General features: G+C 43.2%; 2 protein-coding genes across 2 annotated transcripts in view; both read left to right on the top strand.

Moving 5' to 3' along the window:
- dph3 (diphthamide biosynthesis 3) overlaps window positions 1–546 on the top strand; it is a 3,036-nt gene extending 2,490 nt beyond the window's left edge. Inside the window, exon 3 of the mRNA XM_024265455.2 lies at window positions 159–546. Coding sequence (XP_024121223.1) covers window positions 159–227 — 69 coding nt within the window. The 3' untranslated portion in view covers window positions 228–546. The remainder of the gene's footprint in view (window positions 1–158) is intronic.
- Window positions 547–693: 147 nt separating this feature from the next.
- On the top strand, window positions 694–16,770 carry adgrg7.1 (adhesion G protein-coupled receptor G7, tandem duplicate 1). The gene is made up of 16 exons (XM_024265454.2): window positions 694–3,127; window positions 7,447–8,193; window positions 8,281–8,385; window positions 8,453–8,562; window positions 8,714–8,854; window positions 8,929–9,011; window positions 9,235–9,377; window positions 9,589–9,714; window positions 10,562–10,740; window positions 11,071–11,223; window positions 11,293–11,405; window positions 11,886–12,235; window positions 12,454–12,535; window positions 12,606–12,761; window positions 13,898–14,054; window positions 14,998–16,770. Exons 1-16 carry the CDS (start codon window positions 3,094–3,096, stop codon window positions 15,187–15,189), a joined length of 2,871 nt encoding a protein of 956 aa, XP_024121222.1. The 5' UTR covers window positions 694–3,093; the 3' UTR covers window positions 15,190–16,770.
- The last annotated feature ends 673 nt before the right edge of the window (window positions 16,771–17,443 follow it).

The raw sequence follows: 17,443 nt of genomic DNA on the forward strand, positions 1-17,443 counted from the left end.
TTACAAAAAAAAAAAAAAAAAAGCCACATTGACAAAAGGGGACTTTGGGCATCAAGGGGCAAAGGGGCAGGTGCCCGAGCACCCAGCGCCACCCCCTCTGCACGTGCCTGCACCAGAGGAACGTTCAGAGACAAGACTGAAGCTGGTTTATGTTTCAGGAGGTCTTCATGTCTGGAGAAACCATCCAGGCGCCGCTGGAGTCCAAACTGGAGCGGGCCCAGTCCTGAGGTGGGCCGAGCTCTTAACCAGCGCTGACAGACACACCTGAAGGTCAGGAGCAGTCTGAGGAACGTCTCCACTGAACCAGCAGCAGGGTTCTGCAATGGGGAGCATTGGGTCTGACCCTGAAGATGGCGTATGATGCCACGCACCTGAACAGGAAGTGGAGAAAGTGTGTGGAGAAAGGTGGAGAGTCATGTGACCTCTCACCTTTGAACTGATGAGGAGTCAGGGTTCAGATCTGCAGGATCTGCTGTAGTCCTCTGAACAAATGAAACTGTATGAGTCTGAAAATGAAACAGAAATAAAATAAAGAGTTTAAAGTCCTGCAGCTGCTGGAGTTATTTAGACCTTCAGTTGACCCTGGTCCTAAGGACCCCTACCCTGGTCCTGATCTGGTTTTCTGACCAGGTTGCATCTGATCGTCTGAAACACCAGATTGAATCAGCGTCAAGCAGTCCAGCAGAACTGGAGACAGGATCTGCTTCGATAAAATGTTAATGTTCTCCTGAACCTTTAATAGAACCTGTCTGGTAAACTGCTTCTTCCACTCTAGAACCCTAAATCTGTGCATTTGCAAGTTTACACTAACTGAACCATGGCAGCTTGGAACAGAGAACCTGAGGGAAGAACACAGTGTGGAAGCTTCAAACGTGAGAATTAGTGTTCCTTCCTGGCACTGAGCTCACCGTGTTCCCCTTCAGCAGATGCTTCTTGTATTGCCTCCAGCAGGCTGTGCACTGTTAGGTGTAATCCTGCCCCCTGGTGGCCTTTAAAAGTCGATTAGATCCTAGTATACATACCAGGTCAACGGAGGAGATGAATGATTGCTCATCTAACTAATAAATCAGAATTACACAAAAGACAGAAACGAAAAAGTGAAAATATTCAAATCATAAAAATGTCTCCTTTCTTCCTTCTTATTGCATTTGAAAATGCCATGAGTAATGGACTCCCTCAATCACAAGGCCCTCTGTCATGCTTTCAGTTCTAGAAATATTCTTTTATAGTTTTAAGTTCACCTCTTCATCACCTTCACTGCTTTGAGTTCTTTCCTCTTCTGGATCTCAACACTGATGGAGGAATGGGGATGCTTTTGGCACAGCAGTTTCACAAAGACATTTCAAAATAAAAGCATCTGTTTGATGAATCAACTCTGGAACCAAACATGGAGAAAAATACTTTAATATTTTATCTTTTCTTCTGGATGACTGTAAATATCAGTTCACGTTTTGATCTTTTGAAAAAGAGACAATCTTTTTTTCCCCTGGCAAATAAATGTTATTGTGTGACTTGAGGCGCCTGAACCTGAATCATTTTTGTCTGCAGACACGTTTCATTTTAGAACATTTGAGAAATGTTTGGCCATTAAATGATCCTGGAGGTCAGATTGAGTTGGTAGAAAAACCTCAGACTTCCTGAATAATTTTAAATGTTTGAAATTGAGATTCTGTAAGGAGAAACAAAAACAACTGACCCACTGTTTCTTCTCCTTCCATGTGTGTTTTTTTGGCTGATGGCTTACAGTGTTGAGGTGCATTACCGCCACCTACTGGTTTGGAGAGTGGGTCAGAATGTCAACCCACTAATTCCCTTATATTTTAGTCATTAATTTTGTCTGCTTAAAAAAAGAAATTAAAAACGGAAAACTGCTGGTCTTACTCAAAATATCTGTTATTCTCCCATTTTATATCTTATCTTCAAGACACATCCCTTCATCAACTGCCTCTGAACAGAGAACTTCCCACAAACCATCTACGAGAACCAGATGGTTTGTGTTACCTATGTGGATCAGAACTATACAGAGGAGTTCTGAAAGAACTAATATTTTAAAATCTGTTCTACAATGATATGGGATCGCTAAACCTTCTGCTGGTGTGGATCGAGCTAGTTCTGGTTCTGAGCAGCCTGGAGATGTTCCCCAGCTGGTTGAAACGTTTCTGGTTTACATTTTTACAAAGTCACTGTGTAACATTTGTGAGATAATGATGAACATCACTCTGAGCTTAACTGAAGGAAATGAACATGAACCACTGATGGATGCAGGTCAGACAGACTAGCAGAACTGTCTATGTGAGTCAGAAGAATGAAATGAGCAGTAGGATGTCATCAGCATAGAGGATGTAAAGGTCCATGAATCAGCTGATCGACTGTTCTGAAGGCAGCTTGTTCAACAGCATCCTTATGTCATTTCTCACCATTATTAAAGTTCTATCATTAGAAAGATTAAAACTGATAAGAACGTCAAGCTTCTCCACAAATCCACCATCCAGATCCTGATGGATCAGAGGAATATGATCGATCGTCTCGCTCATCATTATAAGATCATTTGGTTTAGTTTAACAGCAGTTCCGATGCAACCACTGGGGGCGCTCTAGCACACTAAATTGTTTCAACCAGATCCACAGCAAGAATTGGGTTTGATGATTTTTGCCGACTTGAATCTATGAAAGACTCAGACCTAAACTGGCATCTGAAAATGGATCAAGACTGGAGCTTGGACCTGGATCTGGTCCCAACTCTGCAAGTGACCTGTTGTGACGTTCTCCATCTGCTGCAGACTTGGCCTTCTTTCCTGACGTTTGAAAGTCATGAGCAGGTTTAGGATTCATGAACATTCCTGTTTTCTTTCCCTCCAAGAACCAATCAGACTTTGTCCATGAGATGTTTGTCTTTTGGAGGAGATGAAGGAAACAGCAGCAGCCCTCAAACAGCTGACCTCTTTTAGATGGACTTTGAGCTCTCGCCGCCGCTGTACCTTTTACAACACAGCGTGTATTCTGGGTCATGTTTTTACACATACTTCCTCCTCTGCAGCTGACAACCAGAGCGTGCAGAGACATCAGGAGCTTCTGACCTTCGCCGCACATCATCATGGAGCACCGGCTCTGCTTCCTTTCCATGCTCGGTAAGAATCTCACTGACATTTCAGAACCAGATTGTGCAGAGCTGGATCTTCTTAAAATGTGAGCATGGTCACAGTTACTGAGGGTTATGGATCAGTATTATGAGCTTCTGCTCGTTGAATCATGGACACTTCATCTGCAGATTCTACACGCAGTAGCTGTAGAATGTTTGAGAGAACAGACGTCTTCATGGGTAAAAATGAAACTCTGGTTAGAGATCCGATCAGACTCGGTCCTCCAAAACCAACCAAGACTCTTTTAAAGATTGACACTGTCAGTTCTCCTTTGTTGAGGAGACTCCTGCTAGAAGTTGAGATGAAGCTGCTGGTCTCAGAGGTCAATCCTGACACATTCCTCTCATGGTCTGAAGACAAACCATGTGTCTTCTTCAGCTGATGTCTGCGTGTTGATGATCACCATCTGCTTCAAGAAGCTTCCTGAACATCATCTGTTCCTCCTTTAGACTTGAGGCTTCAGCTTTAACCATGTAGATATTTTCCATCAGTGTTGGCAGCATCAGCGGGGGATGAGAAGATCTCACGTTTAAGGGTTTTCTTCCTCTTTCCCTAGAGCTCCAGCCCTCAATCTTTACTGCTCTGTGAGAACCTCAGTGATAGAGAACAACCACATGGATTCAGTTCAGTCTTTCAACAAACAGTGAACTGGATGAAGTAGCTTCTGTGAAACCAGCTCGGTTCCTCTAAATGACGTCCATCTACTGATCTATGACTCCATTCAGGTTCTGAATGGAGGAAACTGTTATAAGGTGGAGCTTCTGGAAGTTCATGGACTCCACGTAAAAGATCTACGAAGTTCTTTAAGTGTCACGCTGAGGTAATGAAGCGTCACATCTCACTAAGAGAATCCGAAAACCTTAAATTCATCTGATACACGGACATAATCATTGCTCCTGAGAAGATCTCTCCAACCAGAAACATTACATTGGTTCCTTAGGCCTGTCCTTGTAATCCACCATTCAGAAACTGACTCTGTGATCTCTCCATACATGTTACCATGTAAATCATAAACAGTTGTTCCAGAAGAACATCTCCACGTTCAGGTCTGTGGAATCAGAGACAGAACTGGAGTTGATTCTTCTTGGATTCATTTTATCTCGTCTGGATCATTGCTCTGGTGTCTTTAACTTCACTGCCTGTTCAGAACGTTGCTGTAACTTCACTGGATCCCAATTCATTTTAGAAATGTGGTGACTTTCAGGATTCACATTACATTTGATGTTGAATTGGTCGATGAAGCATCTGAGGGGCTTGATGTTACAGCAAGCGTTTAGCCAAATGCTTGACTTTATGTCGGGGAGGTTTTGTGATTTTAATTTTAATAGATTTTTATTCCTTGATCCTGTTTTTGACCTAAATTGTTGAGGACCCTCTGCTTCTTCCCCACGTGTCCAGACTAACTCAGTAGGTCATCCCTGATTTTATGTCAGGGCTACATAAGTAGTGGCACCCCATTCTAAAACCACAACTCCAACTAAAGTTTGATTCCTATTCATCAAGTGCAGATGGACCTCAGAAGGCAAAAAATGTTTAACAAGTCCCTCCAAATCCACTAGAGCAGTAAAGGTCCAGTCATTAAGCAGAACCACCTGATCTGGAGCTTGCTCCAGAGCTCCAAACTTACACATCACTCTTCCATCACTTGGCGTTCTGCTGTATCCTCTCTATCTTTCTCCCCAGCAGTCATTCTCACACCACCATCCTCTGCTGTCTGCTTACGCTCTCCACAGCCAAGACTTCAGAGTCACTGATGCCTCCCGGTCCAACTTACTTTTTATAACATTATAAAACAGGATTTTAAGACCTGGTAAATATGTTGAGTAAAGATCAGCCTCCTGTAAAATAATTTACCCCCTCATGAACAGTACCAGAAAGGCTAACTAGAACTTTTATTTCATACTTTAACCTCTGTGCTTCTTTGTAAAGACTGGATCTCAATTTACCATCAACATTTCAACAAAAAAAAAACAAAAAAACTGCACGTTACCAAGAAATGAATCTCACTGAGCAGAATATCAGGACAGGTTGCTGCCACTTCACACACCTGCAGGGTTCCTTCATGGTTCTCATGCAGTGATAACCGAGTCAGGTCAACAACAATGGAGGGTTGAGCAGTGGGGCAGTGGTTAGCACTCTCACCTCTTGGGGTGAAGGTCCTGGTTTAAATCCCTGCTGGGTTCTTTCTGTGTGGAGTTTGTGCGTTCTCCATGTGGGTTTTGTTTTCTGATTTCCTCCCAGAGTCCACAAACAAGTTTCATAGCTTAATTGCTGACTAAAATTGTCCCCAGGTGTGTCAGTGGTCGTGGCATAGTGTCCAGGATGTACCACACCCTCGTCCAACAGTATCTGGGATAGGCTCCAGCAGCCCCATGGCCACATAAAGTCTTAAGTGGGTTTAGAAAGTGGATGGATAGAACAACAGCAGAATAAAAGTGTCTTAATTATTGTCCATCTCCTGATGAATCTGCACCATATCTACATGTTTGGTCTTCAAATGGAACCAAAGGTGGATAATTGTGGTTCATTTGGAACTTATGAGCTTGACCCTCTTCTTCAGGGAACTGGAGGAATTGGACACTCTTGAAAAAAAAAAGTAATTTTTGGCCTTGTCATTGTTGCTGTGAGTGATGATGTTAAACAGGCAGAAGTAGGACACTTCACATCAGGAAGTTATGCCTGAAACAAAGAACAAAGGTTTATGATTTTGGCAGAGCTGGTGGTATGGATAAATCTGTTACTACAACAGCGTACATGGACTGTTATTGCACTGATGCCTGATCTAACAGTAAGATATGCTTGTCTTGAACATTTGAAGTGATGCCACTTTACAAACGTGATAACAGAGGACAGCATGTTTGTGTAAAGTTATCTAAACACATCTGACCCAAATAATCAAATGCTGCTTTGATTTTTCCGTCAGACCCAAACTTCACAAACTGTGACACATTAATCTCCTGAGACTTGGCGTCCAAATGCATGGACAATAGGTTGTGGGTTCTACTACCACAGTATTTAGAGATGCTTAAATGAGGTCATGTGACTGTGTGTAGAAGGTCAGCTTGGGTCCTTAGAGATTAAAGGAAAAAACTTGACCAATAAAAAGGTACAATGGATTCGTTCAAGCTAGATTGTGGGAAAGTATTTTTACTAGAGCTGTCAGGCGATTAAAATTTTTAATCACGATTAATCGCATTGTCCATAGTTAACTCGCGATTAATCACAAATTAATATGTGGCCTTTTTTTAAGGAAAAAAATGTGTGCTTCGTGGAATTTAGCAGTTCTACATTATTATGAAAACAAGAACGGCAAAATTAATAGTTTTCATCAGAAATACTTTATTTTGTAACGTTGTATTGAGTTAAACTTTCCTAACAATAAAAGGCTGTAACATAAAATCCCTAACAAAAGCCCAAGTGCAAGTGAAGGGCATTTTAAATTCAAAACTTCAATCAACATTCAGTAAAATAAAATAAAAAACATCAAAAATAACATTTCCATAACACTTTCATGTTCATTTTTTGTCAGGACCAAATCTTTTCCTCCTCTGAACTACAGTAATAAATGAAATAGAGATTTATCATTTCCAATGAACTTTTGTTTTTTAAAACATTAAAGACTGAGAAAAGCGGGATACTCTGTGGATAGTTTGACAGTCTGTTACTGCCGCCGCGTTCTCTGGCTGCAGCTCGATGCAGCGACGTGTCCAGCGGAGCTCACCATGAATATGCCGGCAGACAGACCGCTATGCTGGGGTTGGATCACGCTCAAACCTCCAGAACAATTAAAACGTCCCCCGGTGCGCTTGCTGTTCTGAACGTCGGGGGTCCGCAGCTCTCGGGAGGCGGCGCCGGACGCGAGCCGGTACCATCAGACGTGGTACTGGACGCAAACCGGGGCCGGGTTAGGGTTTCAGGAGCTCTCCGCTTCCTGGCGCCGGGCCGGTTCTAGCTCGCAGCTCGGTGGTTGGAGACCCGCCCGTGATCTAGTGAGAGCAGCTGGTGATGAGGGACGCCTGCGCGTGGTATGGAAAGGCACGTATGAGAAAATCCGCGATTAATGCGTCAAAAAAATTGTCGGCGTCAAGCACGTGTCAGATTAACGCGTTTTTAACGCGACAAATCTGACAGCCCTAATTTTTACCTAAAGAACGACACTAAGTCATCAACCACTTGTTGATGGTTTTGTCTGTACAGCTAAAGTTTGCTCATTTACTAAAGAACTAGCAAATACAAAAATATGAAACTAGAGTGTTTCATGTCAGCAAAGGCTTTAGTTACTCTGAGGTGTTTTTTTTTTTTTACAGCTATTCTGTCCTCCTCTGGAGCACAATACAATCCTCTCTCATTGGTCCGGATGATTTCAACCTCAAGCACTTCAGTTTCCATGGAAACCAAGACTACTGTGACCCCATTTGTTCCAACTGAGACTCCCACTGACCCCAACACAGACTTGACTGATGTCACTGACTTCAACACAGATCCCCCAACTACGGCTATGAACACCATAGAGCCACCTGGTCCCACTGACACCAACACAGACTTGACTGACGTCACCAGATCTACTGCCAACCCCTTCCTTACACCTGTGACTACAATGGACTCCACCACCCCCACACAACCCTATTCTCCCACTCCTGGCACAACTGAAGCTTCAGGCAGTACTGTCACCTCCTCAGAGGGTGTTACTGAACCCTCACAGAGTACTTTTAGTACAACAACTAGGCCCAATGAATCTCCTACCAGTATTGGACCAACTACTGTGAACTTGACACCAGAGTCCACCAATAATACTGACTTCACAAATGCAACTCAAGGAACTCCCTCGACCACACTCAGCACCACACCGATATTCTCCCACACCACGCCGGACTTTATTACAATTAGCTTCACAACCAACTCAACTACTCAGATTTCAACATCAACTCCAACTATTGGTGCTACTGCGTCTACTCTGGCCCCCACCCCTTTTGTCTGTGACAATGGTGGGACAGCACTAGAGAATATGATCTGCATCTGCCCGGATGAGTGGACAGGACCAACGTGTTCACTACGTAAGTGTTTTTTCTTCACATCACATCCATTTAAATGTGCATCCGTATGTTTCTGATGTCAGACCTTCTCTAAATCTGTCTTCTCAGAAAACTTCTGCAACACCACAAAGGTCGGAGAATTTCAATTCCCACGCACATTAGTAGGCTTCTTTGCATATTCTGAAAGGACGTGTCCTGATGGAACAAGTGGTGGTAAGTCTCCACCCATCAAGGCAGTCCTGGTGTAGTTCCTGCTTTAATCCTGAAACTGTGTCCTCAGCTGGAAAACCTCAAGCTTCAGCCAGATGCGTGTTCACAGGACAAGCCCCTGGATTCAGTCATGTTCAGGTCCTTCAGTGTGACCAGACGCTGAACGACATCCTGCAAAATGTGAGAAGTGACTTAGTACAAACAATTTCACTTCAATGATCAGATTCTCCTTGAGAGAAACGTTCTTTCAAAGTTCTAAATCTCTTTCAGGGAGATCCCTGAAAGAGATTGAATGAGAAGGATTTGTAAAACTCCTGTTTTTGACCATCAGCTAACCAGCACAGCCGATCTAGAGGTGCTGGCCTCCAGCACACAGATTCTGACCTCCAAACCAGAAGAGTTGAAGTCTGAAAACATAACAGCTGCCACTCAGATAGCCAACACTTTGCTGCAGTCTCCTAACGCCACAGAGGTAAAAATAAAAGACTTGTGGAAGGTGAGGACCTGGGAGAGCAGCTGGTTGGACTGTGATGTCATGTGTTTCAGAACACCAGGGCAGCAGCCATCGCTACAGTCAGCCAGCTGATGAGCGCTCCAGTCAACACAGAGGAAAACAACGCCACCCAGAGGTAGAACACCAGCTGAAATGACACTACAGTGGTACGAAAAGTGAGAGAGGTGGGGTCGTAGGCTTTCACACAGGATTGATGGTGTTGATTTAAGCTCAGCCCTCCTTATAGTTTTGTCCAGAGATCCTGTAATGACATTTACCCCACAGCTCCTTTGTTCCTACTGCTTCACAATCCTCAGATCACAGCTAGCTAACGGTGGCTGATGTGTGTCCATTTACAGTCTGACCCAAACTCTGGACAGCCTGTCTGTGAATCTGAGCCGCAGTCACAACACATCTCAAGTGGTTCAACCAAACCTGGTGGTCCAGTCAACCCAAATCTTGGCAGATGACTCTCAGGGGGTCCAGTTCTCCTCCTTGGCAGGTTGGAGACATAAATCTACCTCACACAGTGAACCAAAAAGCAGAAAAGAAAATATTGATTTCCCCTTGAACATCTTGAGTCTGGAGGACAGCTCCAACAAAGCAGAAATTCATCTGAAGTCCATCAGTGATTTGCATGTGTTTGTGTCAAACTTGTTTGTTGGGGTCATGACCTTCCAGCTTCGCTTTAATCAAAACTCTACTCACTCCAGGAACGTCAGGGAATTTTTCAGCCAACAGACTCCAGCTGAACACCAACACTCCGAATGTGGTCGTGGATAACGGGACAACAGTAGAAGCATTGGTGTACTTACGATTTCGCTCTGGTCATTCAACAGGTGAGGTCTGTCACCTGTGAGCACTAACTTGAGATTTAACAGCAGTTTATTAATGCAGTTACTCAGAAAAACAAAGGAGTTCATCAGAATCTGTCTGATTGAACTAAAGCAATAATTAACGCTGTTAACCAGCACTGATTTCTATACTTAACTATCTTGTGGCAGCACTAACTACTGCAGTTAATCAGCATTTAGCAGCATTGATGCTCTGAACTGTGTCTACAATAGGAGATAAACCAATCCAGCTGACTGCATTGATAGTCTATCAGAGGAGTGAGAATTTACACTAATGCATTCATTTGAACCAGACGACCTGTTCTGCTTGATCTCCAGCAGCTGCTGCGACTCAGGTCTTGCCCCGCCCCCTCCCCCCTCCTCCTCATCATCCTCACTTTTTATGAGCTTTATTTATTCCTCTGCTGTTGTGTGTTGTTGTTTTCTAGCTACGCTGAGTCTTCTTAACTCACGGTTTCTGTTTTCGGACCTGGAGTTACCTTTAGATTTACCAAGTGTCCTGACCTTCCCTTACTGATCTGGATTAACCCTTTGGACTGTTTACTGGACTTACCTCTCACCTCTGACCCTGATCATAATAGCTCCTCACCCTCCCCATGAGCTCTCCTCGTATCTGTGTGTCAACAAACTGTTTACCTTCTCCAGAGTCTTTGCTTCTTCTGGGTCGTCCATCCTAAAACTTTACACCAACTAATGCAGTTAACCATCACTGATCATTATTGCAGGGAACCAGTAATAATCAACCAGTTCTTGGCCTCACTAACCTAAATGACATCACAAACTAAAGCAGTTAACCAGCACTAACTCCTGTTGTCTTCTCATGTTGGTGGAGGTCCCCGACAGACGCTGGCCAATGTCTCTATGGGATTTGTCCTCTACCAGAACAACCGCTTCTTCACATCAAAAAAGTACAGGTGGCGCCAAACTACCATCCGGGTCCTGTCTGCCACCGTCAGGAGTGAGGAGCGCAGCGTCACGCCAGAACACGTGGAGCTGCAGTTCCGACCAGCAGTGAGAAGACTCAAAGTTGCACCCAACACTAACAAAAAAGACAATCACACTGATGCAGAGACTACAGAAAAGATCTGGTTTTTACTTTCTGCTCCAAAACTGTGTACTGAAACATCGATCACTGACAACAGTGATCATCTGCCAATGAACTATCAAACACATGACTCCAGCCGGACGAATCAGCTCGACAACCAATCCGGTTCCAGAACAGGAAATGGACACTTTAACCAAACATCAGCTTCCTGTTGAAACCCTCTCAGCTGCGGCAAACAGAGACAACTTCCACCCAGTTCAGTTCAGCAGTTTTGAAAGCAGTTCTTGCCTTTTCAGGTTCCTGAGGGGTTCCTGCTGCATGACTTCTCCTGCGTTTTCTGGGATTACAACCTTCTGGACTGGAGCACCACCGGCTGTTCTAAGAGAGAAGCTTCAGATGGAGTTCTGCGATGTTTTTGTAACCACACCACCAACTTCGCCGCTCTTTGGGTGAAGCTCTGCAGGAGCAAGGTGTCAAAGTTCAGGATGAATAGGGTCTCATTCTGTTTTGTGTTTCAGTCCTACACACAGGACTTCAAATATGCAGAAGCTTTGAACATAATCTCCATCGTGGGATTGTCGTTTTCCATCCTGGGTTTGGTGGTCACCATCCTTCACCACATCAGAGAAAAGTAAGGTCACTTTACCATGACCATCATTAGGTGATTAAAGGTGAAATAAAAGTGAACCCTTTGGAGAAGGATTTACAGGATTAATATTCAAGTTCCTCTCTTTCATGTTTGTCTCAAGCTCTGCTCTGAAGAGGATCTTGTGCAGATTTACGGTTCCAAATTCCCTTTCTGAGAGGGACCAGTACTTCTGATGCTTTGTGTTGACCCAGCAGGACAATAGTTGTGTAGGGGCAGGGATATGGTCATGAAAGATAATCTGAGCATGGGAGGGTCCAGAGCTCCATGAATTACTGTAGTGAACAGTTAACTATCCGGGAGAGGGGGTTGAGGGCGGATGCAGCTGCTAGCAGGACAGCAAGGAGAGTTGAAGCAGAAAAGGTGCAGACAGAGCTCATAAGCAGATACACAGAACTGACCTGTCAAGACTCTGACAGGAAACACCCTGAACGCTCCCTATGAACATCAACATCCTGTCTTCAGTTTCCTCAGGAAGAGCCGGAAGCAGGGCACCAATGTCAACTCCAGGCTGGCTCTGCTTTGCATTTACGTCAGCCTATTGGCTTTTATCATCACCTTCATTGCTGGAGTCCAGAACCAGCCCTTGAACACGGAACCAGAGGGGGTTAAAGACAACGTCATTCTGGACTCTGAAGAGCACGTGTGGCCCGACGCGGGGCCCTGTACGGCGGTGACTGCGCTGCAACACTTCTTCCTGTTGGCCACGTTTTCCTGGAACAGTGTGTACGGCACCCAGTTGGTGTTGCTGGTCCGCTCGATGCGCCGCAACCTCCCGCCATTCTGGACGCCACTGAGCATTGCAATGGGATGGGGTAGGTCCTGTTTGTTGGTCTGACAGGATGAATGACAAAATGAACGAGATGAATGGTGAAGGGAACCTGACAGATGCTGGAATAAACCTATCTGACAGAAAGAAACAAGAAAATCAGTGAACAAAAATGATGGATTAAAATGAACTGCTTCTTTAGGTAAAGTAGTAAGCTAAAGTACTAAAATTTGTGTGGTTTCAAACGCTGTTGTTTTCTGTCAGGACTTCCTGCTGTCGTCATGGCGGTGACACTGGCTGCCACCTACAGAGCAGACTCACCGTTGGGATACCGCCAAGAGGAGTTGTGGGTTTGAGTTCTATTTGGTTGTTGGGTCTCTGGTTCTACCCCGCTCATTGATTGTTCTGTGTTCCAGCTGCTGGCTGGCGGGTCTGGAGAAGGATCACTTCAGCTTCAGGAAACCGTTGTTCTGGGGCTTTCTGCTTCCAGTGGGCCTGATCCTGATCTACAACATAGTTTTACTGCTCCTCACATCCTTTATCACCTGTCGAGGTGACCCCAACCTGAGAAGGTAAGACGTCACTGCTTCTGGTCCTCATTCAATCCTGGAAATGTAGAATTATCTGGACCCAATTGAGATTCCCTAAAGAAACATGGCAAGGCAAGTTTATTTGTATAGCACATTTCATGTACAGAGACAATTCAAAGTGCTTCACATAAAACATTAAAAGAAAAAATTAAAAGAAATAGTAAAAATTTGATCATTAAAATAAAATTAAAGTAAAGTAAAAAGTAAAAATAAGTAAAAAGATTTTAATTTAAAACAAACATAGATAAACAGTGTGGACGTAAACTTTTGAATACATATTAATCAAATGCAACTGAGAACAGGTGAGTCTTTAACCTGGATTTAAATACACTGAGTGTTTCAGCAGATCTAAGGTTTTCTGCAAGTCTGTTCCAGATCTGTGGAGCATAGAAGCTGAATGCAGCTTCTCCATGTTTAGTTCTGACTCTGTGAACATGAACAAAAGGGAAAACATGAACAAAAAAGTGGAATGAAAAGTGTAAAATAAAGAGACCAAAAATGTCCAATAAAAGTAGAGCAAAAAAATAATGTTCTGAGATAAAAGGTCTTTAATTTCTGATTTAAAATAACAAACATTTGGTAAAGAAATAGTTCTGAAAATGTTGTTAGAATATTGTTCAATTAACAAAATTTAGGAGAACAAACAGAGTCAAAAAGGTTGCATAAAGAATGCATGAAACTGGATACCGACTGAAACTGAAAACTAATATTTAAAGCTTTGTTTTTATTTGATCAAAAGTCAGGAAAAAGAACGTAACATTTTACTTTGAAATTTACAGAAAACCTTTCAAATTCAAAGTTAATTTCAGTTTATTTTTTAAAAATTAATGTTGTTGGCTGAACACAGTTAAAGTGAAACTTCAAATTAAAGTCAAACGCACCAAGATGTTTAAAATGTGTTCTCTGTTGACCCTGCTCAGGAACCCTAACCTTTAACCTTTTTTAATTTAAAAAACCTTGCTCCAGGTTCATGCGGCAAAGACAAAAGTTCAGCACTGGCCGCATATTTTTAGAGAAATTTGTTCCAATGGTCCCTTCCTAAAATAGAATAGTCAACCTGAAAGGTTTATATAGTGTATCTGAGCTCCGTGCTACACTAACAAGTTGTCTGCTCTCAGCACCCGCCACTCGTCCTTCACCAGCAAAGTTCTGGTCAGCTTGTCTCTGGCTGTGCTGCTGGGTCTCTCTTGGACTCTCGGGTACCTGGTTCTCATACCCAATGGAACCGCAAAGACCACCTTCAGCATCTTGTTCTGCATCTGCACAACAACACAGGTATGGCCCCGCCCACTAAACAGGAAGGAAGGACAATATGACCTCTGAGGGTCTAAAGCAGAGCTGCCAAGCCTGGGTCCTCCAGATCCAGCGCCCTGCCTGTCTGCCTGATCCCTCTTCACGCTGTACCTCTGATTTGCTTACTCAGGTGTTCAACGTACATGTTTGAGTACACCTGGTCCAGGTAATCAGAGTAATCATGAGTGCAGAGAGATCTGGAAAGCAGGCACAGCCATAGATCTTGAGGAGGATCAGAGTTGACCTGAAGACTTCCAGAGTCTGATCCAACCTTTGCTGTGCAATCTAAAAATTATCCACGGTGCTGTAGTTTTTCTATCTTTTCCAGTGCTAAGTTCTTATTTCGCTGAAAATCAACAAGTTCTTGGTTTTCTTGGACTTGGTCCAAACAGGAAAACATCTTTGTTACTTTAAAGGACACAGAGAAGGAATATAAACCTAGAGCTGTTTTCATTAAACTTCCAGATATTTTCCAATCATTTTTTTTTACCAAGATTGAACTATTGAAATTGTCATTAAAAATGATTCAGTCTAGAACACATTAAACAAAACATTTCAAGGCTGAAAGTCATTCATGGTGGAACGCTCCTCATTGTTTGTTGTAGTTTGTGAAGCTCAGGTGTTTGCAGGTCGTCTATCAGAACACAGTCATGCATTAGTGCACCTCACAGAGGTGGTGACACCTGCAGATGCTTTCTTTACTCAACCTCACATCTCCTAGCTTCATGATTTCCTCTAAAGGGAAGACATCAGAAAATGTGGAAAAGTGAATGGCTATGGAAACCTGGGTTCTGTAGAAAATGTTTAAAACTAAAGTTTTTTACTGACTGACATCAAACCCAACCCACAGATCTGTGCACCCAGAGGTCTTTCCAGCATAAAAATCTGATGAATAAAACCACACACGCTTCTTCTGTGTTTTCAGGGGGTTCAGATCTTCATATTCTTTACGGCCAGAACTCCAACCTTCAGAAACGCTGTGAGGCACTCGGTCCAGTATGCCACCTCAGTCAGAGACAACCTGAACAGCACCAAGTACCATCTGTGGAAGAACCTGAGGGAGAGCTTTACCACGGAGACCTACAAGGACGTGAAGGAGGAAACCACCAGCCTGTAAGAAGAAGGGAAACACCAGCCTACAAGAAGGAGGGAAACACCAGCCTACAAGACGGAGGGAAACACCAGCCTGTAAGAAGGAGGGAAACACCAGCCTACAAGACGGAGGGAAACACCAGCCTGCAAGAACGAGGGAAACACCAGCCTGTAAGAGGGAGGGAAACACCAGCCTGTAAGAGGGAGGGAAACACCAGCCTGCAAGACGGAGGGAAACACCAGCCTGCAAGAACGAGGGAAACACCAGCCTGCAAGAACGAGGGAAACACCAGCCTGCAAGAAGGAGGGAAACACCAGCCTGTAAGATGGAGGAACCATCAGCCTGTAAGATGGAGGAACCATCAGCCTGTAAGAAGGAGGAACCATCAGCCTGTAAGGAGGAGGAACCATCAGCCTGTAAGATGGAGGAACCATCAGCCTGTAAGGAGGAGGAACCATCAGCCTGTAAGATGGAGGAACCATCAGCCTGTAAGGAGGAACCATCAGCCTGTAAGGAGGAGGAACCATCAGCCTGTAAGAAGGAGGAACCATCAGCCTGTAAGATGGAGGAACCATCAGCCTGTAAGAAGGAGGAACCATCAGCCTGTAAGAAGGAGGAACCTTCAGCCTGTAAAGCGACCATCAAGCATGGGGTTCCACTCCAACAGATCTATAAAATACCATCGACCAGCACAGCTTAAAATCCTGCGTTAGATTATTGATTTCTGTTCAGTTTTATCTCATTTTTTTATGTTTACCTGAAAGTATTATGTTCATATTTTTGTGCACATTATTTTTTTACATTTTACCGTCAGTTTTTTTGATTGTTAGATGCTGAATTTTCTCTACTTTTTAAAGTTTTGACTAGTCTATTAAAGTGCATTTTAGTTTGAAATTCTATTTGCAGTTTTACATTCAATTAAATTTCCATGTTTAATCTACAGTTTTGTCTTTGAGTCTCAGTAAAGTGTTTGTGAATAGAAAGATTCATGCTGATGACAGTTTTTTTTTCTTCCAGATAAAACTTTTAAAGAAGACTTTAACATTTTCAGTCTTACCAAATGGTCTTAATTCTGAGCAAGAATTCAGAACTTTAATGTTGTAGTTCAGATGAATGGAAGAGATAAACCTGTTTGATGAAAGACATGAAGCATGTCAAGAACCAGAGAACCAAAGGATGCTGCTGTACATTTAGACATGCTCTCAAAGGGAATTTGTAAAAAAAACACTGACAATGATGTGAAGTAAAAATGAAGAGTTGATGTCAGATTGGAAAAGTCAGTTAGTAAGTGTTTCAAAAAAAGCATTAAGGGGGCGCTGTCGAGCCGGATTTTCCCAGAGACGTCTATAGAAAACACAAAAAACGGATTTTCTCAGAAACCTTTAGAAAAAAACTATGAGGAGTAAACCAAATAAAACTGGAGGAACAATCAGGAAAACATGAACTGTTGTGATGCTGCTGTTTTTTGTAAAAGAAAACAGATGAGTCTGCAGGGGTGACCTCTGACCTCAGGGCCCGGTTCTGTTGCATGACGGGCTGAAACACCGTGTGATTGTTCTGGCTCTACCATCAGTTTTCCCTTCTCTGCTTGAGAGGTTTTATCCTCTAAACAGGTTTGGTTTCAGTCATCAATGAATAAAATAAACTAACAAATGACATTGGTAGAGTAAATTATTACCTTTTTCTTCAGAAATCGTTACTTCATCGTTACCATGTCAAGTAACAACAGAGTAGTTCTCATAGATGATCAGAAAATCTTTCACATAATCTTTCCAAAGAGAACAATACTCACATAAGGATCGGCTTTTTGGATATTTCATGGTAATGTTTTTCTACCTGCTCTATATATAAGTTGAGTGGTGTAAAAATCAACAAGATGACGTGTTTGATCACTCATTATGCCGGCAGACAGACTACCGCTGCAGGGTGCATAGGCTGCCGGCTTGGGCCTCCTGAACTTTGAGAATTTTTCTAATTTTCATTGAGACAATAAGAAAAACAGGTCCCCTAACTTTATTCTTGTTTTTATTTTTCCTCTCTCGGATTCATGCGGGATAGTGAGCCTTCAAACTCAGTCACAGAGACACTGAAACACAGTGGAAGTGGCTGTCGCATAGACACAGCCCCCAGAGGGAAATAGAACCCCCCGGTACCAGGAAAATCTTTGACAGTGTGGCGAAGAGGCTGAGACTGTGGATCCATGTGCAACTCATTTTAATGGAGTTAGCGAGCAGGTAAGTACACAAGTATATAGTGCTTTTCTACTTTCCTTGAAAAC

This window comes from Oryzias melastigma, unplaced genomic scaffold (genome assembly GCF_002922805.2).
Source record: "Oryzias melastigma strain HK-1 unplaced genomic scaffold, ASM292280v2 sc00262, whole genome shotgun sequence".
Lineage (NCBI taxonomy): Eukaryota > Metazoa > Chordata > Actinopteri > Beloniformes > Adrianichthyidae > Oryzias > Oryzias melastigma.

Excerpts from the sequence above, each read along its gene's own strand:
- adgrg7.1 (XM_024265454.2), top strand. The coding sequence starts at position 3,094 with ATGGAGCACCGGCTCTGCTTCCTTTCCATGCTCG. Across the intron at positions 3,128-7,446 it reads CTGCTTCCTTTCCATGCTCG|CTATTCTGTCCTCCTCTGGA; the intron begins GTAAGAATCTCA and ends TTTTTTTTACAG. Across the intron at positions 8,855-8,928 it reads AGTCTCCTAACGCCACAGAG|AACACCAGGGCAGCAGCCAT; the intron begins GTAAAAATAAAA and ends CATGTGTTTCAG.